This window comes from Protopterus annectens, chromosome 6.part1, assembly GCF_019279795.1.
Source record: "Protopterus annectens isolate FY-2018-M chromosome 6.part1, PAN1.0, whole genome shotgun sequence".
Lineage (NCBI taxonomy): Eukaryota > Metazoa > Chordata > Ceratodontiformes > Protopteridae > Protopterus > Protopterus annectens.
In genome coordinates this window covers 323,201,605-323,222,005 of record NC_056738.1, presented here as the reverse complement: position 1 = coordinate 323,222,005, position 20,401 = coordinate 323,201,605, and the positions used below count along the sequence as shown (strand labels likewise).

The 20,401-nt window shown below is 42.7% G+C and overlaps 1 protein-coding gene across 1 annotated transcript in view; it reads right to left on the bottom strand.

Moving 5' to 3' along the window:
* The window catches only part of POLA2 (DNA polymerase alpha 2, accessory subunit), a 633,383-nt gene that overhangs the window by 576,903 nt on the left and 36,079 nt on the right, over nt 1-20,401 (bottom strand). Inside the window, exon 2 of the mRNA XM_044075741.1 lies at nt 13,782-13,906. Coding sequence (XP_043931676.1) covers nt 13,782-13,906 — 125 coding nt within the window. The remainder of the gene's footprint in view (nt 1-13,781; nt 13,907-20,401) is intronic.

Genomic DNA, 20,401 nt, shown 5'->3' with positions numbered 1-20,401 from the left:
AAATTGTAGTGCTTAGAAAAAGTATGCACTGAACTCCAAGTTGCAGCTTCCAAAATGTCTTTGGTAGGAACTCCCCTAAGGAAGGCTGCTGAAGTGGCAGCAGCTCTGGTAGAGTGAGTTTTTATACTCCCTGGGATTTGCTTTCCATGGTGTGAATAACAAAACCTGATTCCATGAGCAATCCATTTAGAAATGGTCTGTTTTGAAATGGCTTTACCTTGGGAACTTGAAGCATAAGAAACAAACAATTGTTCTGATTTTCTGATGTCCTTGGTTCTGTTCAGGTAAAAACGTAGTTGTCTGTGTACATCCAAGGAATGTAAGATCCTTTCCCCTTTATTTTGAGGAGTAGGGAAAAAAGTTGGCAAGTGGATAGTTTGATTTAAGGCCACTTTGGAAACCACCTTAGGCATGAAGGTAGGATTAGTCCTCAAAGACACCCTGTCTTGATGAAAAATAATATAAGGTTCCACAGCCATAAGAGCTTGTAACTCTGAAACTCTCCTGGCAGAGGTAAGGGCTAACAGGATAGCTGTCTTCCAAGATAAAAACTTGATGTCAGAAGAGGCAGCAGGCTCAAAAGGAGGCAAGGTTAGTTTTTCCAAAACATAGTTAAGATCCCAAGCAGGAATGGGAGGAGATCTAGGAGGTCTCAAGTTCTTAGCTCCTCTGAGAAACTGTCTCATGAGCTGGTGGGAAAAGATTGGAGGGTCTGTATTATAATGAGCAGAAATAGCAGAGGCATGTACCTTAATGGAAGAGAAAGAGAGACCCTTATGTAAGAGACCTGTCAAGTAAAGTAAAATTAAAGGAATGTTCGGAAGAAGAGGATCAGAATCCTGAGCCTGCATCCAGGAACAAAATCGTTTCCATTTTCCTGCATAAGATTTTCTAGTGCTAGGACGTCTGGCTTCTAAAATGACATCCATAACCTGCTTGGGCAGGAAAGAAGAAATCAAAGGCCCTGGATTAACCAGGCCGCCAGGCTGAGAGTTCTGACATGAGAGTGTAGAACCTGACCCTGATGTTGGGACAGAAGGTTCGGAGACGGAGGTAAAATCCAAGGGGGCTCCAGACATAGGTTTTTTAGAGTTGGGTACCAAAACTGTCGAGGCCAATTTGGGGCCAGCAAGATTATCATCTTGGGCTTGTCCTGTTTTATCTTTAATAATACCCGTGGAAGAAGAGGAAGAGGCAGAAAAGCATATCCCGAGAGGTTCCTCCAACTGAATGATAGGGCATCCACTTTCCAAGCTTCTTTGTGGAAAGTCCTGGTGCAAAAATTCTGTAGTTGATGATTGAGATGGGATGCAAAGGGGTCTATGTAAGGACATCCCCAGACTGCTGTTATCATCCTGAATATTTTGGTGTCCAACATCCACTCGTGGGGATCCGAAAGGTTTCTGCTCAGACTGTCTGCCAGGAAGTTTTGCTTCCCTGGTAGAAACTGAGCTTGAAGGTCCAGATTGCAAGCTAGAGCTGTGTTCCATAGATCCATGGCTAGTCTGCAAAGGGGGTAGGAATGAGATCCCCCTTGCTTGTTTATGTACCACATAACTGTGGTGTTGTCAGTCCATATTAGTAGTTGTCCTGGTTGTAGAAGATTCTTGAAGGCCATTAGAGCTTTCTAAACAGCTAACATTTCCTTTAAATTGATATGCAGGTGCTTCTGATCCTTTGTCCAAAGGCCCTGCAGACAATTTCCCTGAAAATGGGCTCCCCAAGCATAATCCGAGGCGTCCGTGGTTAGAATCTGAGTGGCAGGAGGCAGACAGAAGGGTTTCCCTGTGTTTAGAGTACATGTCCTGGACCACCTAAGAAATTCCTTTTGAAGGCAAGGCACAACGGAGATCAGTAGGTCTAAACTGTGGCAATGCTGAGACCATACACTTTTTAGGTACCACTGTATTTTCCTCATGTGTAGTTTTGCATATGGTACGAGAAGGATGCAGGAGGCCATGTAACCCAAAGCCTGCAGGAATCTCCTTGCAGATAGCTGAGTTAACGTTGCCAAGGTCTTGAAAGTTGAAGCCAGCTGTAATTGTTTTTCGGATGTCAGAAATGCCATCTGGGTTGTGTTGTTTAGAAGAGCACCCAGAAAAGTTATTCATTGTGAGGGTGTCAAATTTGACTTTTTTATGTTTACAGAGAATCCCAGGAACTTGAGGAGGTTCTGTACACATTCTAGATGCTGGAGTAAGACATCCTTGCTGTCTGCCTGAATTAGACAATCGTCCAGATAAGGGTAAATTTGAATTCCTTTGAGTCTGCAGTAAGCTACTACTGGAGCCAGGCATTTGGTGAAGACCCTGGGCGCAGTAGAAAATCCAAAGGGCAGCGCAGAGAATTGAAAATGCCTCGATCCGGCCTTGAACCTGAGGTATTTTCTGCGTTCCTGCCTGATGGGAATGCGTAAATATGCCTCCTTTAAATCCAAAGTTACCATCCATGCATCTTTGGACAGCATTGGAAGTAGCTGCTGTAGAGTAAGCATCTTGAATTTTGGAATCTCTAGAAAGGTGTTCAAGACTGACAGATCCAGAATGGGTCTCCATGAGTTTTGCTTCCTGGGGACTAGAAAGAGCCTTGAGTAAAAACCCTGTCCCATCTCGGAAAGTGGAACCGGTTCTATTGCTTTCATGGCCAAAAGAGCTTCCACCTGGTTTAAGGTCTCTGTCCATTGATGTTTTGGAAGGTCTGGCCATCCGCTTGGCCTTGGCAGGGTATGAAAATGGAATTTGTAACCTCTTAAAACCACATCCAGAACCCACTTGTCCTGGGTTATACGAGTCCAATTTTGATAAAAAAGAGAGAGTTTTCCTCCGAGAGGGGCTTCTAGGCAAGAAGTTCCTGCAGCCCAACAGAGGGAGTCATTGAGTTTGTTTCCTATGAGTTTGTGATCTGTCCTCTCCTCTCCTCTCCTCCCCTAGGGGTGGAAGCAGTCCACTGTCTTGATCTATAAGAAGCTTGTGTTTGAGGCCTTCCTCTGGAGCGTCTATATCTACCCCTCTGAGGCCTGTCTGATGTGTGAAAGGACCAATTATTAGAAGGCCAATTCCTGCTAGATCTTGGTGGCTGTACTTGTAAGAAATCTTTAACTGTTTGCATGGATTTCGCCTTATCCTCCATCTTTTTAATCACCTCTTCAGCTTTTGATCCAAACAAAACATTATGCTGAATAGGAGCATCCAATAATTTAGCTTTTACTTGTTCTGGCAAATATTGTTCCTTTAGCCATGCATGCCTTCTAATGACTGTGCCGGAGGCAGCAGCCCTACAAGAAGCCTCCAAGGCATCAAATCCACAGTGTAAACCATGCTTCCCAACTTGTTCAGTAGCATGCAATAAGTCATGTAATTCCTTATCATCTGCACAGGCAGAAATGGAAGTAAGCTTTTGTTTTAAAACAGACAAGAGAAATTGCTGGTATTTCAGCATATGAAACTGACAGTTTAAAGCCCTAATGGACAAAGTAGCAGAAGTGTACACTTTTTTGCCCCATCTTTCTAAAGATCTAGAATCCTTTTCAGTGGGAATGGGATTTCTGGCAGAAGCGGCCTCAACTCCCTTAGGACCCTGAAAAATGGTTTCAGGGTCAGCAGAAGGGTTCTTGTATAAAAACTGGTGGGAATCAGGAACCCTGTAATATCTATCAGGCTTAACCGGAGCAGGAGGAAAGGAGTCAGGGGTTAAGTTAGCCTCCGAAAAAGCATCATCCACAATATCCAAAACAGGAGGAATAGCCAGGGGTCTATGTTGGGGGAGAAGAAAAAAATCCCTTAGTCTTTTCTTAGATTCCGAATACTCCTGTCCTTCCCAGTGGAAATGTTCCCTCATTTCATGCAAAGTTTCCCCAAAAGAGAAATCCTCAGGGGGAGAAGCTGAAGGAATGGATTCCTCAGCATCAGAATCCTCATAAGGAGGGAAAGAATATTCCTGGTCAGAAGAAGAAACTGAAGAAACAGAAGCCTGATCCGAGGAATCATAATAAACATCCTGCCTTGGCCTTTTATCTGGAGGGGGATGAGAACCCCTAATCATAGTAAGTAAATCCTCCGCCATCTTGAGTTACTGTTTCTGTGACTTGGGAGCCGGTTCAGAAGAGGCCTGTGTTGCAGTCTTTGATTTAGAAGGAGTCTTTGCCTTTGTCTTTGGCTTTGCCTTTATTAGAAGCTGAGTAGGCCTGAAAACCCCTTCGGAAGCCGGTAACTGCACAGCGGCTCCGGACCCATCCGAAGGAGCATTGTCCGAAGGTCCTGCAATAGAAATATTTAAAGGCCTGGTTGGCTCCTCATGAGAGTCCATTTCGGCCATCGGTTCTGAAATGGCCGACTACAGGGGCTGCAAAAGCCCCTCACTGATGACGGCCAAACCTGAAGCTGGCTCCGCTTGTGCGCTATCATCAGATTTGGACCTCGGAGGCCTGTCTTTATCCCTGCGACGTTTGTGAACTCCGGTAGCCGGAACCGTATCCGACGACATTTTGTAGTTAAAGCGTCTACCGAAGTTATGAAAACCAAAATCGTACCTTCGTTTAATTGTACGTTGATTGAATCTAGCACAAAACCGACAACTAGCTACGTCGTGGTCAGGGCCTAAGCAAGGAGTACAGTAAGAATGAAAATCCTTATGAGGTATTTGCTTCCCACATGAAATACAATTATTAACTTTTTCTGACATCGGACTGGAGCAAGAAAAAGTTTCCACAACGGGGTACTTAGCTTTGAGTGGAGAAGAAAGTCTTCGGACTGAAGTCTATCAGAAAAAATAGTCAGGAGTCAGCCGACCGGCACTTGCGAACTGCTATCACCGCACGGCAAGAAAGACTGGAGAAGATGGCGTCGGCTGTCAGCTTTGTACTCCTGGCGCTCTGACGTCAGGGAGCATGGTTGAACAGCCAACGCCGGACCCAGACTTTGGGATTCTGGCCGACCGAGGACTGCCTGCTGGCAGGGGAGAACCCTACATTCATGACTGCAACAGTGAAACACTATGAACATCTATGGGTCAACTCCTTGACTCAGAGTTAGTTGGGATATGATTTCCGCCCACTTTTGTCTCATCTTCTTGGGTAAAGCTGAAAAAGAGGTGGACAAAGATAATAATCATCTGGTTGTTTTCCTGGAGCCACAGACAAACACTGTGCACTGTCACGTTTCAATGAAGCTGCCCTCTCAGCTTTTAGCTGGAACAATGCAGAAAATGTTGGTATACCGGCACTCATCTGGTCGATACTGTCATGAAGACCAACATTAGTGGCAGGCAAATTCATACACCTTTGTCAGGTCAAAAGGACAGCAAGAAATCCTTAGGTCAGAGTCCAAGCATGAAAGAAGTCCAGGAAAAAGAAAAGAAGAGAATGGATATGAAGGGCATCCACAATATTTTTGAACAGCAGCCAGAATGTCTTAATTCACATTTCCTATAGAAGTAAAAAAGGTAGTGAAGAAATCATTAGCCACCACTGTATCAGGAATGCAATAAATGGGAATGAATAACGGAAAAATGAATGAGGGTACATTTCAGGAAGAAGTATTTCAGCACAAGTTAGAGATGGTTTAGCAAATAGGTGGAAAAGAGGAGATCTGATATTGTTAATCCTCGTTCATTACTTACATGTGGGTATCGCTTCCAACCTCAGAACCGAGTCAGACATCTTCCAAGCTCGCGTCAGCTATAAACTCTTGAGCTAAAACTCTTACCCAGAATTCCCATCTCCCTGTTAAGTCAGATTTCGTTTGCCGCATCGCCATTTGGTCGTGTCAAGCTACTTCTCTTGAGCTAAGTACAGTATTTTTCTTCATACTAAGTTCTAAGACAACCTTTTTCACAAAAAAGTTATTAGTTATCTCTTACCTTATTGCATTTAGCGACTACCCCTTTTCGAACCTTTTCAACTCCTTTCCTCTCTTTTTACTGCAAGGTAATCCTTTTTTACCATCGTTGGTAAACCCCTTTTTCTTCTTACCTTCGGGTATTTCTTTACCATTGCTGCTATTTTTCGTTTTTTTCTTTCTTACCTTAACTAACATAACAGATAAAAAAAGGTAGCCCAGGGTTTAAAAGATAACCCGTAAAACGGAAGCTGGTGCAGGTCTGGAAAAACTTCAGCACAGCTCGAACAGTAAAACTTACTTTATTTAAAAACTGAATAGAACATTCACTGGTTAAGCACTTTCATCTGTCAACATACAGACTTCCTCTGAACCAGTAATTAAAAATTTTGCCAAAGTTTAAATAGCCAAAATTGGCGCCAAATATTTAAAGGAGCATCCTCCTATTTTGCTAAAAACATTACAATTGATTCCATTAATACAAAAATAATCGCTTGAATGTTTAAAATACACAATAAATAATAATATATATAAATAAATATAAATGTAATATGACACTGTTGGCAAAATTTTTAATTACTGGTTCTGAGGAAGTCTGTATGTTGACAGATGAAAGCGCTTAACCAGTGAATGTTCTATTCAGTTTTTAAATAAAGTAAGTTTTACTGTTCGAGCTGTGCTGAAGTTTTTCCAGACCTGCACCAGCTTCCGTTTTACGGGTTATTTCTGTGGTTCTAAAGTTGCATTTAGGGTTTAAAAGATGTTTAGATTGTGGCCATAAATTACCTACTTCAGATGCACATTCCCTGTGTGTCTATTGCTTGGGTGTGCCTCATTTAACAGTTGACCCGCCTTGCGGGATTTGTAAGAATTTCTCTAACAGGACGTTAATTGACAGGAAAAATTAATATTGAAGGGACTACTTAAATCTCCTTTTTCAGAGGCTATTTCTGGGTTGGAGGCTTCAACCCCTCCAAGATCCCATAAGAAAAAGAGTGATGAACATAAAAAGGCCAAGTCTCTTCCTTCGTCCCCAGCTGGGGACCCTCAGGAACCCAGACCCAAGAAAGCTAAGCTTTCCAGTTCGGATTTGACTTTGTCGGCTCCTGCACTTGTGGTGCCTAGGCCCTCGGCACCGAGGCCGTCAGCGCCATCTGTGACCTCGGCACTGACTAGTGTGCCCCATACTGTGTCGGTACCGAGGAGCTCCTCGGTTCAGATTCCCTTACCGGCACTGACTGCCCAGTCTATGCAGACTGTCATGACGTTGATGGATGTTTCAACGCCCAATTCCTTTTTAGCTCCGACAACTTACTCGGCACAGACTACCCTCTCAGTACTGACCATTCAGCTTTCATCACTGATTTTTTCGGCTCAGGCCTTAGTGTCGACCACCGCTTCAGTACCGACATCATCAGTGTAGACCACTCCTTCGGCACCGATTATTTCCTCGGTACAGACACCAGTAGATCAGTCCATTACAGTGTCGTTCTCAGTGCAGGACACCTCCGTGGTGGGCACCGAGTTTGCTCCGTCCTTGGATAGACCTGACTCTCCCTCAGCCATATCCGTGAAATCTGCTAGAAGCCTCTCTGAACACGATGTGTTGCGTCTTGTGGATCAAGTGCTTTTGGCCAGAGGTATTCCACCCCCCAGGACCTATCCTTCCTTGGGAGGTCATCAACCTTTACCAAAGACCCCTACTTATTCTCCTTCATTGCCTTTGAAGCCCCTTGATATAGCACAATCTTCCCCCACTACGGTTCCTTTTATGGACCTCGCTAAAAAGCCGCAGTTGCCTTTGTGGCAGGAGAGTCTTGTCACGGCCCAGGATGTCAGCTGTGGCGTATATACTTTGGCATTTCGCAGCCATCCAGGGACTCCGAGTTGGCAGGCTGAGCCACTTAGGCGAGGGGTGTCCCCTGCCCTAGGTCCCCATCCCTCTTCTGGTGGGCCGGCCTTCCAGCTTATGTAGAAGGCTCTGGTGTCAGTTGGTGATCCTGTGCTATCACTCTCCCCGCCCTCCTCTGGACCACAATGTTCACAAGCCACTCCTAGCAGACACCGGGTGCAAGGGTCTCAGGACATACTCCCACAGGAGACCCCTTTTGAGCGGTCTTCCCCAGCTTCTCCCTCTAAGGAATATCATCAAAAGAGCTCTTGCAAGAGGAAACACATGGACTCCACAGAGGAGTCCCTTACTGAAGACACAGACTTTGATGATGGGGAAGGGTCCCTTCGATCACCCTCTGAGGTATCCTTTGGTGATATCCTTGAGGTGACTGGCAGCCCTCCAACCCGACCTATGAAGAGTCTGTGTTCCTGCAGGCCTTTCGTGCCCGGCCGCCTACATCCTGGGTTACTCCACCTGCTGACAAACTTGTCCGGCTTGTCGTGCAGCGTGTGTGGAAGGCTCCTGACACCACTAAGGCCATTGTCCCCTCCAGCTAGTGATCCCCATTGGTCCAAAGGTCTTGTAGATGCTTTGGTGGTGGCGGCCGCAAATAAAAAGGACCTGGCGGAAGAAGAAAGCCAGACTGTCCATCTGCCCAACAAAGAGTCCCGGGCTCTGGACAGAATAGGGAAGCATACTTTTGCATCATCTACCTTTGCAGTCAGGTCCCTGAACTATATGGCAAATTTTACCAGGCTTCAAAGAGACTTAATTTCTGAGCTCTCTGAAACTTTGGCTGGAGCTATGTCTGATGAGGTCCGTGACAAAGTGGCCTCTCAGCTAGCTACCATCAAATCGATATCTATCTCCTCCATGCGCCTGATACCTCATGCATCAGAAGGAGCAGCTAGAGCGGCGGGTTCAGGAGTTGTTTTGAGACGACATGCCTGGATGCGCTTGTGTAATTTCATGGAACCCTTCAAGGCTTCCTTTCTCAATGCTCCCATCGAAGCTTCGTCGTTGTTCGGACCTAAGGTTAAAAGCACACTGCCCAGATGTGAACAGGATGGTAAGACCCTTTCTGCTCTGGGTGTCCGTTATTCTTCCCCTCAACGAGCTTTCTCCAGAAACCAGAAGAGTGGGAAGATATGGCACAAAATGTCTCAAGGTTCTTTCCGTGACACACAGGCCGAGTTCTCCCCTAGAGGCAGAGGGGGAAACTCTCAGGGAAGATGCCCCTTTTGGGGCAGAGGGGTCCACTTAACCAGGGTTTCTTTCCCTGGCCAATCCTACCAGCCCTCCTGAAGAGCGGCCCAACTGCTTTCCTCTGGAAGTGGTTGGGGGTTGTTTCTCTTTGTACCCTTCTGCCTGGCTAATCATTACCACCGATTAATGGGTACAAAAGGATAATAACCTGAGGTTATCATATCCCCTTCGATCTTTGTCCTACTCCCTCAACAAGCTTACCCGACATTCCACCCAGTCAAAGGGAAGAAGCGGCGTTAGAGATTTCAAAGCTGCTAAGAAAAAGAGTCATCCAAATAGTCCCTCCAGACCAGATAGGATACGGATTCTACTCGAGACTATTTTTGGTGTCAAAGAAAACCGGGGACTGGAGACCAATTTTGGATATCAGTGTATTGAACAAGTACGTAAAAGTGCAGAAATTCTGGATGGTCACAATACAGTCTATTCTTCTGCGTCTGGAAAAAGACGACTGAATGTGCTCGATAGATCTTCAAGATGCATACTACCACATAAAAGTGGACCGACCATCAAGAAGATTCCTTTGCTTCCATGTGGGAGTCAGTCATTACCAGTTCAGAGTACTGCCCTTCGGACTCTCTACAGCCCCCAGAGTGTTCACAAAGTGCATGGCAGTCATCACTGCTCACTTGCGACTACATGAATTCCAGGTGTTTCCATACCTAGATGACTGGCTCATCTCCGTCCTCACCAGACATCTATTGAAAGAAGCCCTGGAATACTCTCTCCTCACTGCAGAAAGACAAGGCATAACCATAAACTGGCAAAATTCCAATCTCACCCCATCTCAGTCCATAGAATTCATAGAGGTCATCTTGAATACAAAGAATTGCAAAGCATCCATTCTAGAGCACAGAATTCTAAGGATAAAGCAGCAACTGATTCCAATCCTTTCAAGGGAGAAATCCACAGCTCATTCTGTTCTCCAGTTGTTGGGTTCCATGGCAGCCTCCATTACAATTGTCCCCCTGGCCAGGTTTCACATGAGGCTTCTACAATGGCTACTGCTCACACAATGGTATCCCTTTCAGTACCCTCTTTCAGCCAAGATTTGGGTAACTCACAGGTGCAAACAAGATCTAAAATCGGTAGATGGCGCACAATCCGTCACAATGGTCTTACCCCTTCTCCCCCTAACAGCTTAAGGCTACAGTGACCATTGACTCCTCCCTGATGGGGTGGGGGGGCTATTTCAGGGACAGACAGTCCAAGGTACTTGGTATGAAATGGAGGCCCATCTGCATATAAATGTTCTGGAGCTGAGGGCGGTGCTTCTGGTGTTGCAAGCATTCCATCCCATGCTGTTGTCTGGGACTATTGCGATACAATCAGACAACATGGCGGTGGTCTGGTACATCAACAAACAAGGTGGAACCAAATCTTACCCATTCTGTCGACAGGCCATGAGGATATGGCAATGGGCGATGGCTACCAACCGCTTTCTTCTAGCAACGCACACTCCCGGGAGTTCCAACCTGATAGCATACAGACTCAGCAGGTGTATTCTACAACCTCACGAGTGGTCCTGAATCCCTCGATAGTGGCGGAGATTTTCAACTGAGGGGTCTTCCTTGCTGCGACCACTTTGCGTCCCCAACCAGCTACAAATGCAGCAACTATTTTGCCCTGATTCCCCCTCCGGGACAATCACCCGGGGATGCTCTAGTCCACGATTGGCCCTCGGGTCTGCTTTATGCATTTCCACCTCTCCCTCACATTCCCCAGTTTCTAAAGAAAGCCCGCCGGTTGAAGAGCAAAGTAATTCTCATAGCACCATATTGGCCTCGTCCGATTTGGTTTCCCTTCCTTTGGCCTCACCTGCTAGATCAATCTGGATTCTCCATCCAACCCCGGGGTTGATCTCCCATCCGCAGAATCTGATTCACCCCAACCTGAACAGCCTGAAGCTCACAGCTTGGCTCCTCCAATTCCTTTGATTGCCAGGCAGAATGATCTTTCTTTGCCAGTACGTGACATTCTTATTGCATCTCATAAGGCTTCCACCAGAATTACATACCTCAGCAAGTGGAAAAGATTTACTTTTTGGCTGAAAGAAAAACAAGTAGATCCTTTTTCAGCACCAGTGTCGATTGTACTGGAATATCTGTCTACCCTATTTCAGTCCGGTCTATCTGCCTCTACCATTAGAGTTCATTTGGCTACTATATCTACTTTTCATGATGGTGTCCAAGTCTCTTCTCTTATGTCACACAAGTTATGCAAGACCTTCATAAAAGGAGTGAATCATCTAAGACCTCCTTTAAGAGAACCTACTCAACCATGGGACCTGTCATTAGTCCTACAAGCTTTGACAATGCCACCTTTCGAACCAACTTCTTCTTGCGACCTCAAATATTTGTCATGGAAAACTTTGTTTTTCCACCAGACGTTATCACTGAGCTTCAGGTCTTATGCATCAAGAGTCCATATTTGATTTTTCAAAGAGATAGAGTGTCATTGAGAACTAATCCTTCCTTTCTGCCAAAAGTGATCTCTGAAATGCCCACTAATCAAACCATTGAATTGCCAGTTTTCTTCCCCAATCATTCAAACAGAGGAGAGTATTGCCTACATACCCTAGATTTTCACAGACAAAGTCACTTCTACTTGAACAGGACTAAGGCTTCTCGTAAATCAGACCAGTTATTTTTGGCCTATTCTGGACCTAGATTAGGATGTGCTGTTGCTAAGGTCACATTGGTTAAATGGTTAAAAAAGACTGCGTGACCTTCATTTATAGACAATGTAATAGTCCATTACCTACTACCATAAAGGCTCATTCTACAAGGTCGGTGGCAACTTCTGCTGCCTTCCATGCCAGAGCCTCTTTACATGACATTTGTGCAGCTGCAACTTGGGCTACTCCTCATACCTTCATCAACCATTACAAATTGGATTTGGCCTCCAGGGAAAGAGCATCTTTTGGTTCTATGGTGTCCTTCCATGAGAGCCTCCCAGGAATAAAGGTAGCTGGGGACTCTGTCCCAAACGTAAGGAACGAACGAGGATAAACAGTATCAGATAAAGAAGTTATGTCTTACCATAATGTTCCATCTGTATTGTTGATCCTTGTTTAGTCATTACGACCCTCACTCCTTCCCCCTCCTGTGGCTTCTAGTGGATCTCACCATCCGGTTCTGTTAGGTCATTTGACCAGAGGCAGCCTCTACCTTCTTTTGACTTGCAAACTCAATCTGAGATAACAGGGAAAGGTGAATTCTGGGTAAGAGTTTTAGCTCGAGAGTTTGTAGTTGATGAGAGCTTGGAAGATGGCCGGATCGGTTCCGAGGTCAGAACCGATATGCACATGTAATGACTGAATGAGGATCAACAATACAGATGGAATGTTATGGTAAGACACAACTTCTTTTCCTGTAATGTCTTACAAGAATTCCAAACAGGAAGAGAACTCTGGTTCAGTTACACAATGGGTGGCAACTCCTGTATCATGCGCCACCACATAAACTTTTACAGACCTGTGTATGTTTTAGCAAGAACTGGCTGAACTGACACATCAAAGCAGACGCCCATTTAACCTCAATAGCATCTAAGAAGTAACATGTCGGGTCCTTTTCATCTCCTTGTTACACTTGGTCATTTTGCTCTGAATCAAAAGGTTCTCTACCATTACCTAATTATGTCTAAGTTTCCTCCTTCCTCCTCCTCCTCACTCCTTCAGGACCTAGTTTAGTGCTCTGATAAAACATTTCATGCAGCACTTCTCAGAAAACACCTTGCCTCCATTTTCATTTTTTCTTGTTTTTGTAGTTAGACTGCATTTTTTAAGACTCTACAGTAAAAAAATTAAAAATTTAGAATTGTGCTTGGTATCAAGACAAAACATGGACAAAGAGTGCTCATCTACGGGAAGTGATCTACATGATGTAAGAACATTTGTTTCTTTTATATTAATGTGACACCTCAATGGTATATTTCAGAAAATCAAAAGTAGTACTCGCTGATCAAGACAGAAAGCTAAACAAAACAGTGGTTAGCAAACATCTATGAGCCCAGTCCTCAAAAACAAGGGAAACGCTAGGTGAGACTGCCTATATACAATGACAAAGTTGTCTATGACTAGCATTAGACAGGGCTACAACTGTTTGCCAAGCTGATCCTATTGCAGAAAGTGTCTGAAAACAGAAGTAACAAACATTTGCTCCTTATTCTTGTTTTTCTTTAAGCATTTTAACATGGGCTCAAAATAGCCCTCTATAGTGAAAAATAATCACCACTAAAAGTAAAAAAAAAAAAAATCAAAATAATTTTGTGATAAGTCACTGGAATGCAAAATGGCAAGCAAGCAGTATGTAGATTTAATATAGAAAATAATATGGCATCCAGTTCCCCAGTATAACACCAGGGCTGGAAATTGTCCACACCATCCAGAATATGATGGCATCAAGTGAAACCTGAAACCTATCACCCTGTTTTGGCTGAGTATACAGTAAAGTTCAAAGCAACAATCGCAAAGTTGTGTCCATCCTGTCAGCTGTGGCTATGCAATTAATCAGTGAAGGTGTAAAATAGTACATATCTTAAAAATATGAAGAGGTAACTACATTACATGAATAAATTTCAACTTGCATCTTTCCCGTCTCTCAATTGTTACTGAGAAGACTTCTATTGCTAGTGGATAAGACTGTAGAATTCACAATATGAAAAGAATAGCAGGCAGAATACTGTGAGCTGTGACAGAAGGAAAACACAAGCACATCATTAAAAAGACGTAAACCAAAACAAAACAGCCTAGAGCTCTGTTGAGATGGAAAACATCTTAATCTTACGTCATGTTCAAAGTTCTCAAGATTTTCCAATGTAAGGCTCAGTCCATGCTTGGTGATGCTGTAGGCAACCCATTTATTGGCAATGTCTGCTTCCTTCAGTCTGTAGATTCTACAGAGCTCTACCACTGATAAAAAGACACAAAACAATATATTACTGCTGAATTCAGAAAACAGGACTGCATGATAATAAACAAAGTAAAAGTTCTAAGCATTAAAAACAAGGCTTCAGACAAGATCATATTCTTTTTAATTCACTGACAATCCTAGAATATTTGGTACAAACAGAGCTGGACCATGGTTAAATGGAGCCCTAGGCATAGTAATGGATCCTCCCCCGACACACAGCCATTCCAGTGACGCATTACCTGGCTATTTCTCCCCAGTTACCATGAATACTGTTCAAACTTGTCTATTTTCTTCTTTACTTCTATTACAGATACTTGGATTTAATTTAAAACTTTTATTTCAAATTTTATAGCACAAACATTTATAGACATTCGTTAAACAAAACAATACAGTCTCAAAATGAAAACAGGCTTAACATTAACAGTAAACCTCTCTGACCATGAAACTCACATTCATTGAAAAGGCATTGAAACTCACAAAGAAAATGCATCTGGCCATTGGGGGATTAAGTTTATCTTTGGGCCATTTTCAAACCACAGAAACCAAATAAATTTGCAGATGTTTCAATGTACATGGAAAATGGATTTGTACATTATTTGTCAATCTTAAAATCAGCCAAAACATTAAATGCAATTATGCTGAATCAGAAGAATCTAGATTTTGTCTACTCTAAGAGAATGCCCATTTTAAGGGAGCAACAGCAACAAAAATTTTGAAGATGATATGGACTGCCTGGGTCCACTTAATCTCTTAGTATGCCTATAACCAAAGTCTGCTTGAACAACAACTTATTGTTTTTGGGTGTTTTTCTTCACCTGGCATGTATTCCCGAACTCTGTTTCTGTTTTGAGGCTACAAAACAGGGTCAATTATAAAAAATGATTTACAATAGTTCCACAACAGTACAAGTCAAAAAGTATCTCCAGGGATTCAATAATGAAAAAAGCAACAGAAAAGATAGTGAATGCATGTTAATCCAGTAAGAGTGCCATATATTTTTCCTTAAAAGGGGGAACACAAATCTGAGATTATTAAGTCATGCTGTTTTAAGGACAGTGGTACGTGGCATTCTTCCACAAGCAGAAAACAAAATTAGTAATGATGCTTCTTTGAAAAGTTTCTGGTGTTGAGAGACTACTCTCCTGGAGTACAGTTACTGCACGATTTAAAAGATCTCGAGCTCTGGCATCTGATTACTTTGACAACTACAATTAGTACAATTAAAACTGGCTGAAAAGAAAATAAGTTATCACTAAATGTCTTCAATCTAAGAGGCCTGCTTTTGACACCTCCCCATCACCTTTGCCACTGCTACAGGTATGGTTTGTATGTGATAAGATACTACTAATGAAAAAAAAAAAAATATGAATGCTCAACTAGTGCATTAAGCACTATTACTTATGTTCTAGATTTTGAAAAACAACAACTTTGTTAAGCATCTTTCAGGCTTAAGAAAAGATCTTAGGCTTTGTCAAGTACCCTTCATCACTGTTATACTCTAGTACAAGACTAAAATGTAACAGCAGCCATTGCCAACTACCACAGAGAAGTTAAAACACTTGGTACTTCTATGCTTTGGTTCCACAGATCATTAACCCACAGATCATTAACTCACCTGTTAACACAAGGCTGTAAAGATTAACCTCTTGAGTTTTGCTGTGCAGGTGAATTTTCTGACCTCAAACACGCAAGTTGGTTTTTATCATACTCTTCTATAGTAATGATTTTTCCCCAAGTTGGTTCTTATCATAATGTTCTGTAGTATGATTTTTCCTAAGTTAAATGTTAGCTTTAATAACTTATCACTATCATTTTCCATCATACAATTTTATTCAAAATTATTTAAAGAAAAGAGCAACAGCTAGTTCAGTGGCAGACTGGAATGGCACAATGACTGCTAACTAGGCAATCCTATTTTGATTAATGAATTTGGTCCCCAAGAAGTCTGCTGGGGGAAAGAGACTCAAGGCAGCATTTTTGCCAGTTCATCGATCCTGGGTGGGGGGTATCCTGATTAGAGATAAATGTCCTTGGCACGGACTGCAGAATGTAGTCTAGCAAAAAATGGGTTGTATGGACAAAATGGGCATTGTCCAGACGTTGTGCAGGACATAGTAAAAAGCCCACTGCAGCCATTAGTAAGGTGCTACATCCAGATGCACTGATTTCCTTCTTCTTGTCCCATGGTCACTTATCCTAGGAATTATTAGCATCTGGGACCCCAGCCCACAAGAGGTAAGCCAGGCTGGGGTCAGGGATGTCGATGAAAAGGAGTGATGAAAGGCTCAAGGATGTGGATGATGGCAGACAGCTACAGGGGGGAAACAAAGAAAAAATATAATTTTAGGAACACAGCAGAGTGCATTTTTATAGCCATAAACTGCAGGTGCAGAATCTTTCCGTTTGTTTTCTTCATTCAATACCATCCTACACTAGCAGTGTTGAGAATAGCACACTACAAAGATTACATTAAAGGTCTAACCTGTATGTATATATTTTTTCTAAAAGGTGCATGGCTGCACCTTGGTTACATCGGCCACATCAAATATTACCACACTTCACCTACATTAATATCCCAAGACATACTAGGGCTTTAGTCATTAAACCTGCAACTGTGTCCCATTATTAAAAAAAAACTGTTTTCAATAACAGAATCTGTACTACATCTAAAATGACATTTCATTATCAAGAACAAAATGATAGATCCAAAGGCTCAACAGGAACAAAAAATTCAAAATGACTTAAATAAAACTCTGTTTTAATGAAATAATAAAAAATTCCACATCAAGCGCTTTCGCCTGGAGGCATACCAGGCTTTTTCAACATGAACCATGATTAAAAATTCAAGGCTTAAGTACTTTCTAGCCCAAATCATGTGACTAGAATAGCAACTAATAAAATATGCAAATCAGCTGTTAAAGTGCCAACAGCAATTCATTCATTCAATGAAATTATACAATGTCTAATAACCCACAAAATTGTACTAAATAATGTAAAAACATGTGTTTAAATTACAACTCGTAGTAAAGCATGTATGATTGTTCTATAAAGCTACAAACAAGCTTAAAAAACTTAAAAACAGTCTTAAAAAATTATTTTTATGTCTAAAAAGTCTATTAAGAATTATTGGTTTCTAAGACCTCTGTTAATCATATAAAAAGTTAACCAAAGTTTGAAACATCCACTCAAAACAAAATGTTGTCCAAAATAACTGGCAATGAACAACCCATCTAAAAACATTTTTATAATGAACAAAATCATAACTTGGCCCTCCTCGGTTTCAAAACACTCATAATACTAATACTGTCATTTAAACCAGGAGGCTTAGTTGCGTTCAACTTGAGATGCCACAACAGTTCCTTGTATTCAAGTCGGGTTTCCCAATCACCCCCTCTACTGTCATGTAGGACTTGCTCTAGGATTAAAAATTTAAGTTGCATATTATGGCATGTGCTAACTAAGATGCTTAAAAAAAGCATTGTTTTCCTTTTTCTTGGAAACATCATAAAGATGCTCATATATCCTTCTCCTAAGGGTTCTCTCAGTTTTACCTATGTAAAAACTGGGGCATTGAGTACAAAAACCTAAATAGACAACTCCTTTCATACCACAGCTGTAATGGTGTTCAGCCCTGAATTTAAACCTCCTAGAGGGAATGAAAAATGAACTGTCGTTATGCACAGAAGGGCACTGCTTACATGAACCACACTTATACGTTCCAAGTTTCGAATAAACCCTTTTGTTGTCCACACCAGGTCTGATCTCAAAGACACCCTTGAGGTTCGTGTCCCTTTTCCTAATAAAATGGGGATGCTCCTTAACAATCTGTTTGAAATCATCATGTTGTACCAAAATTGGCCAATATTTTTTAATTGATTGTTCAATTTTTAAGGAATCACCAGAAAAGGTATACACAAAACTGTTTTGGTATTCAATCTGTTCCGATGGTTTTGAAAGAATGCCACCAGATGCCCCCTTACCTAACAGAGGGCAGTAAATAGCCTCCCTACCAGCAGTAACCTCCTCAGCCAAATTACTTACTAAGTGTGCTGGGTAACCCTTTCATCAAAAAGTTGCTTTAGCAAGTTAACCTCTTCAAGAAAAGCTCCATTGTGCTACATATCCTTGAAGCACGATAAGTTGACCCTTTACAATACCCTTCTTCTGGTGGAAGGGGTGGCCACTGTTGAAATGTAGGTAGGAATTAGAAAAGGAGTTTTTTCTATATATCTTAGATTGGAAAGTACCATTACTGACATCTTTAAGAAGGGCAACATCCAGATAATGCAAATAATCATTATTTACTTTGTAAGTAAAAGATAGAAAGGGAGTGGTAGAATTGATGTAAACCATAAAGTCTACGAATTGATCTAAAGAGCCATCCCATAACAAACAAATATCATCCAGGTATCGTTTATAGTGGGTGATATGTTGAACCCAGTGCGTGGAAAAAACAAATTTGTTTTCCCAGTGGTGTAAAGTACAGTTTTGTACCTACCATAAATGTAGATGTCCGATAGACATGCAACTGCAGTCATAACATGTGGGTTGTCCTGCCTCAGGCAGCCCTCGGTCGGCCGGATTCCAAAGTCTGGGTCCGACGTCGGCTGATGTCGCATTTCTCTCCGCCAGAGCGGCTGGAGTACATAAGCATCAGCCGACGCCATCTTCTTCAGTGTTTCTTGCCCCAGATGCCAGGTGCCCTCCAAGGAAGGCTGTAATCAAATTGGAAGACAAAACAGGATTCCAGAGAAATAAATTAGCAATAAAACAAATACACCATAACAGATATCCCCAGCTAAGAGAAATAGGGATAGGAGAGTGTCCTAGGCATAGAGGGGTATGGAGGGGGAAAATCGACTGCAGTTGCATGTCTATCGGACATCTACATTTATGGTAGGTACAAAACTGTACTATGTCCTTCAAGAATGCAACTGCAGTCATAACATGTGGGTAGAATACCATAGCTTAGCTGGGGAGGAGGTATGCTCTAGGAAAAGATGGTGTGGCAATCAAACCCTGCAGGACTGCCAAGCAAAGCCTGCTCTGGATCTGGAGTATAGAGGGAGATTGTAGTGTTTGGAGAATGTATGCACGGAGCTCCATGTAGCAGCTTCTAGAATGTCCTTAGTAGGCACCCCTCTTAAGAATGCTGTAGAGGTGGCTGTAGCTCTTGTGGAATGTGGTCTGACATTGGCTGGCACAGTCTTTCCATGAAAGGAATAACAAAATCTGATGCAATGTCCAATCCATTTTGAAATTGTCTGTTTTGAAATTGCTTTTCCTTGGACTGCAGGCGTAAGCTACAAAAGTTGTTCAGACTTCCTACTGGCCTTGGTTCTGTCCAGGTAGTATCGAAGTTGTCTGTGAATGTCCAAGGTATGCAACAGTCTTTCCCCCTTATTCTCAGGATTGGGGAAGAAAGCAGGCAAATGAATAGCTTGATTCAAAGAGACCCTAGATACCACCTTTGGCATAAAAGTAGGGTTGGTCCTTAATGAAACCCTGTCTCTGTGAAAAATTATGAACGGTGGAATTGCCATTAGGGCCTGTAGTTCCAAACCCTTCTTGCTGAGGTAATTGCAAACAGGAAAGCTGTCTTCCATGAGAGAAATTGCAAGTCCACTGAAGCTGCTGGCTCAAAAGGAGGTAGAGTCAGTTTTTCTAGGACAAAATTGAGGTCCCAGGCTGGCACTGGGGCCTTTCTTGGTGGCTTGATGTTCTTGATTCCCCTGAGGAATTGCCTTAGCAAAGGGTGTGAAAAGACAGGAGGATCGGTGTTATATCTAGCTGAAATAGCTGATGCATGTATCTTTATGGAAGAATATGAGAGTCTGTTCTTTAGCATATCCGCCAAGTATTCCAAGATGAGTGGGATGTTCAACAGAGATGCATCATGCCCCTTGTTGGTATTCCAATTGCTGAACCTCTTCCATTTTGCTAAGTAAACCTTTCTGGTGGATGGTCTTCGAGCCTCTGTCAGTATCCGCTGAACTTCCTTGGAGAGAGATAGGTTGAGGTTATTTAGGGGATCTCCCAGGCTGTTAGCTGCAGTGTCTGAAGGTTTGGATGCACTGTTTTGAGATTGTGTTGAGTCAAAAGCAGAGGCCATTGGGGAAGGGCCCACCTTCTGGTGTGACATATGCTCCTTAGTAGTGGGTACCAGTGTTGTCTTGGCCAGTCCGGAGCTATTATGATTCCCTTGGGTCTCTCTGCTTTGATCATTAGTAGTACTGAGGTCATCAGTGGCAGAGGTGGGAATGCATAGATTGTTAGGCAGTTCCAGTTGAATGAGAGAGCATCTATTTTCCAAGCTTTTGGATGGTATGTCCTTGTGCAGAATTTTTGTAGATGATGGTTGAGGTGAGAGGCAAAAAGGTCTATTTCTGGCCTGCCCCATGTCGAAGTGAGTTGTGTGAAGATCTTCGGATGTAACCTCCACTCGTGTGGATCTGTGAAATTCCTGCTTAGGCTGTCCGCCAGCACATTGTCTT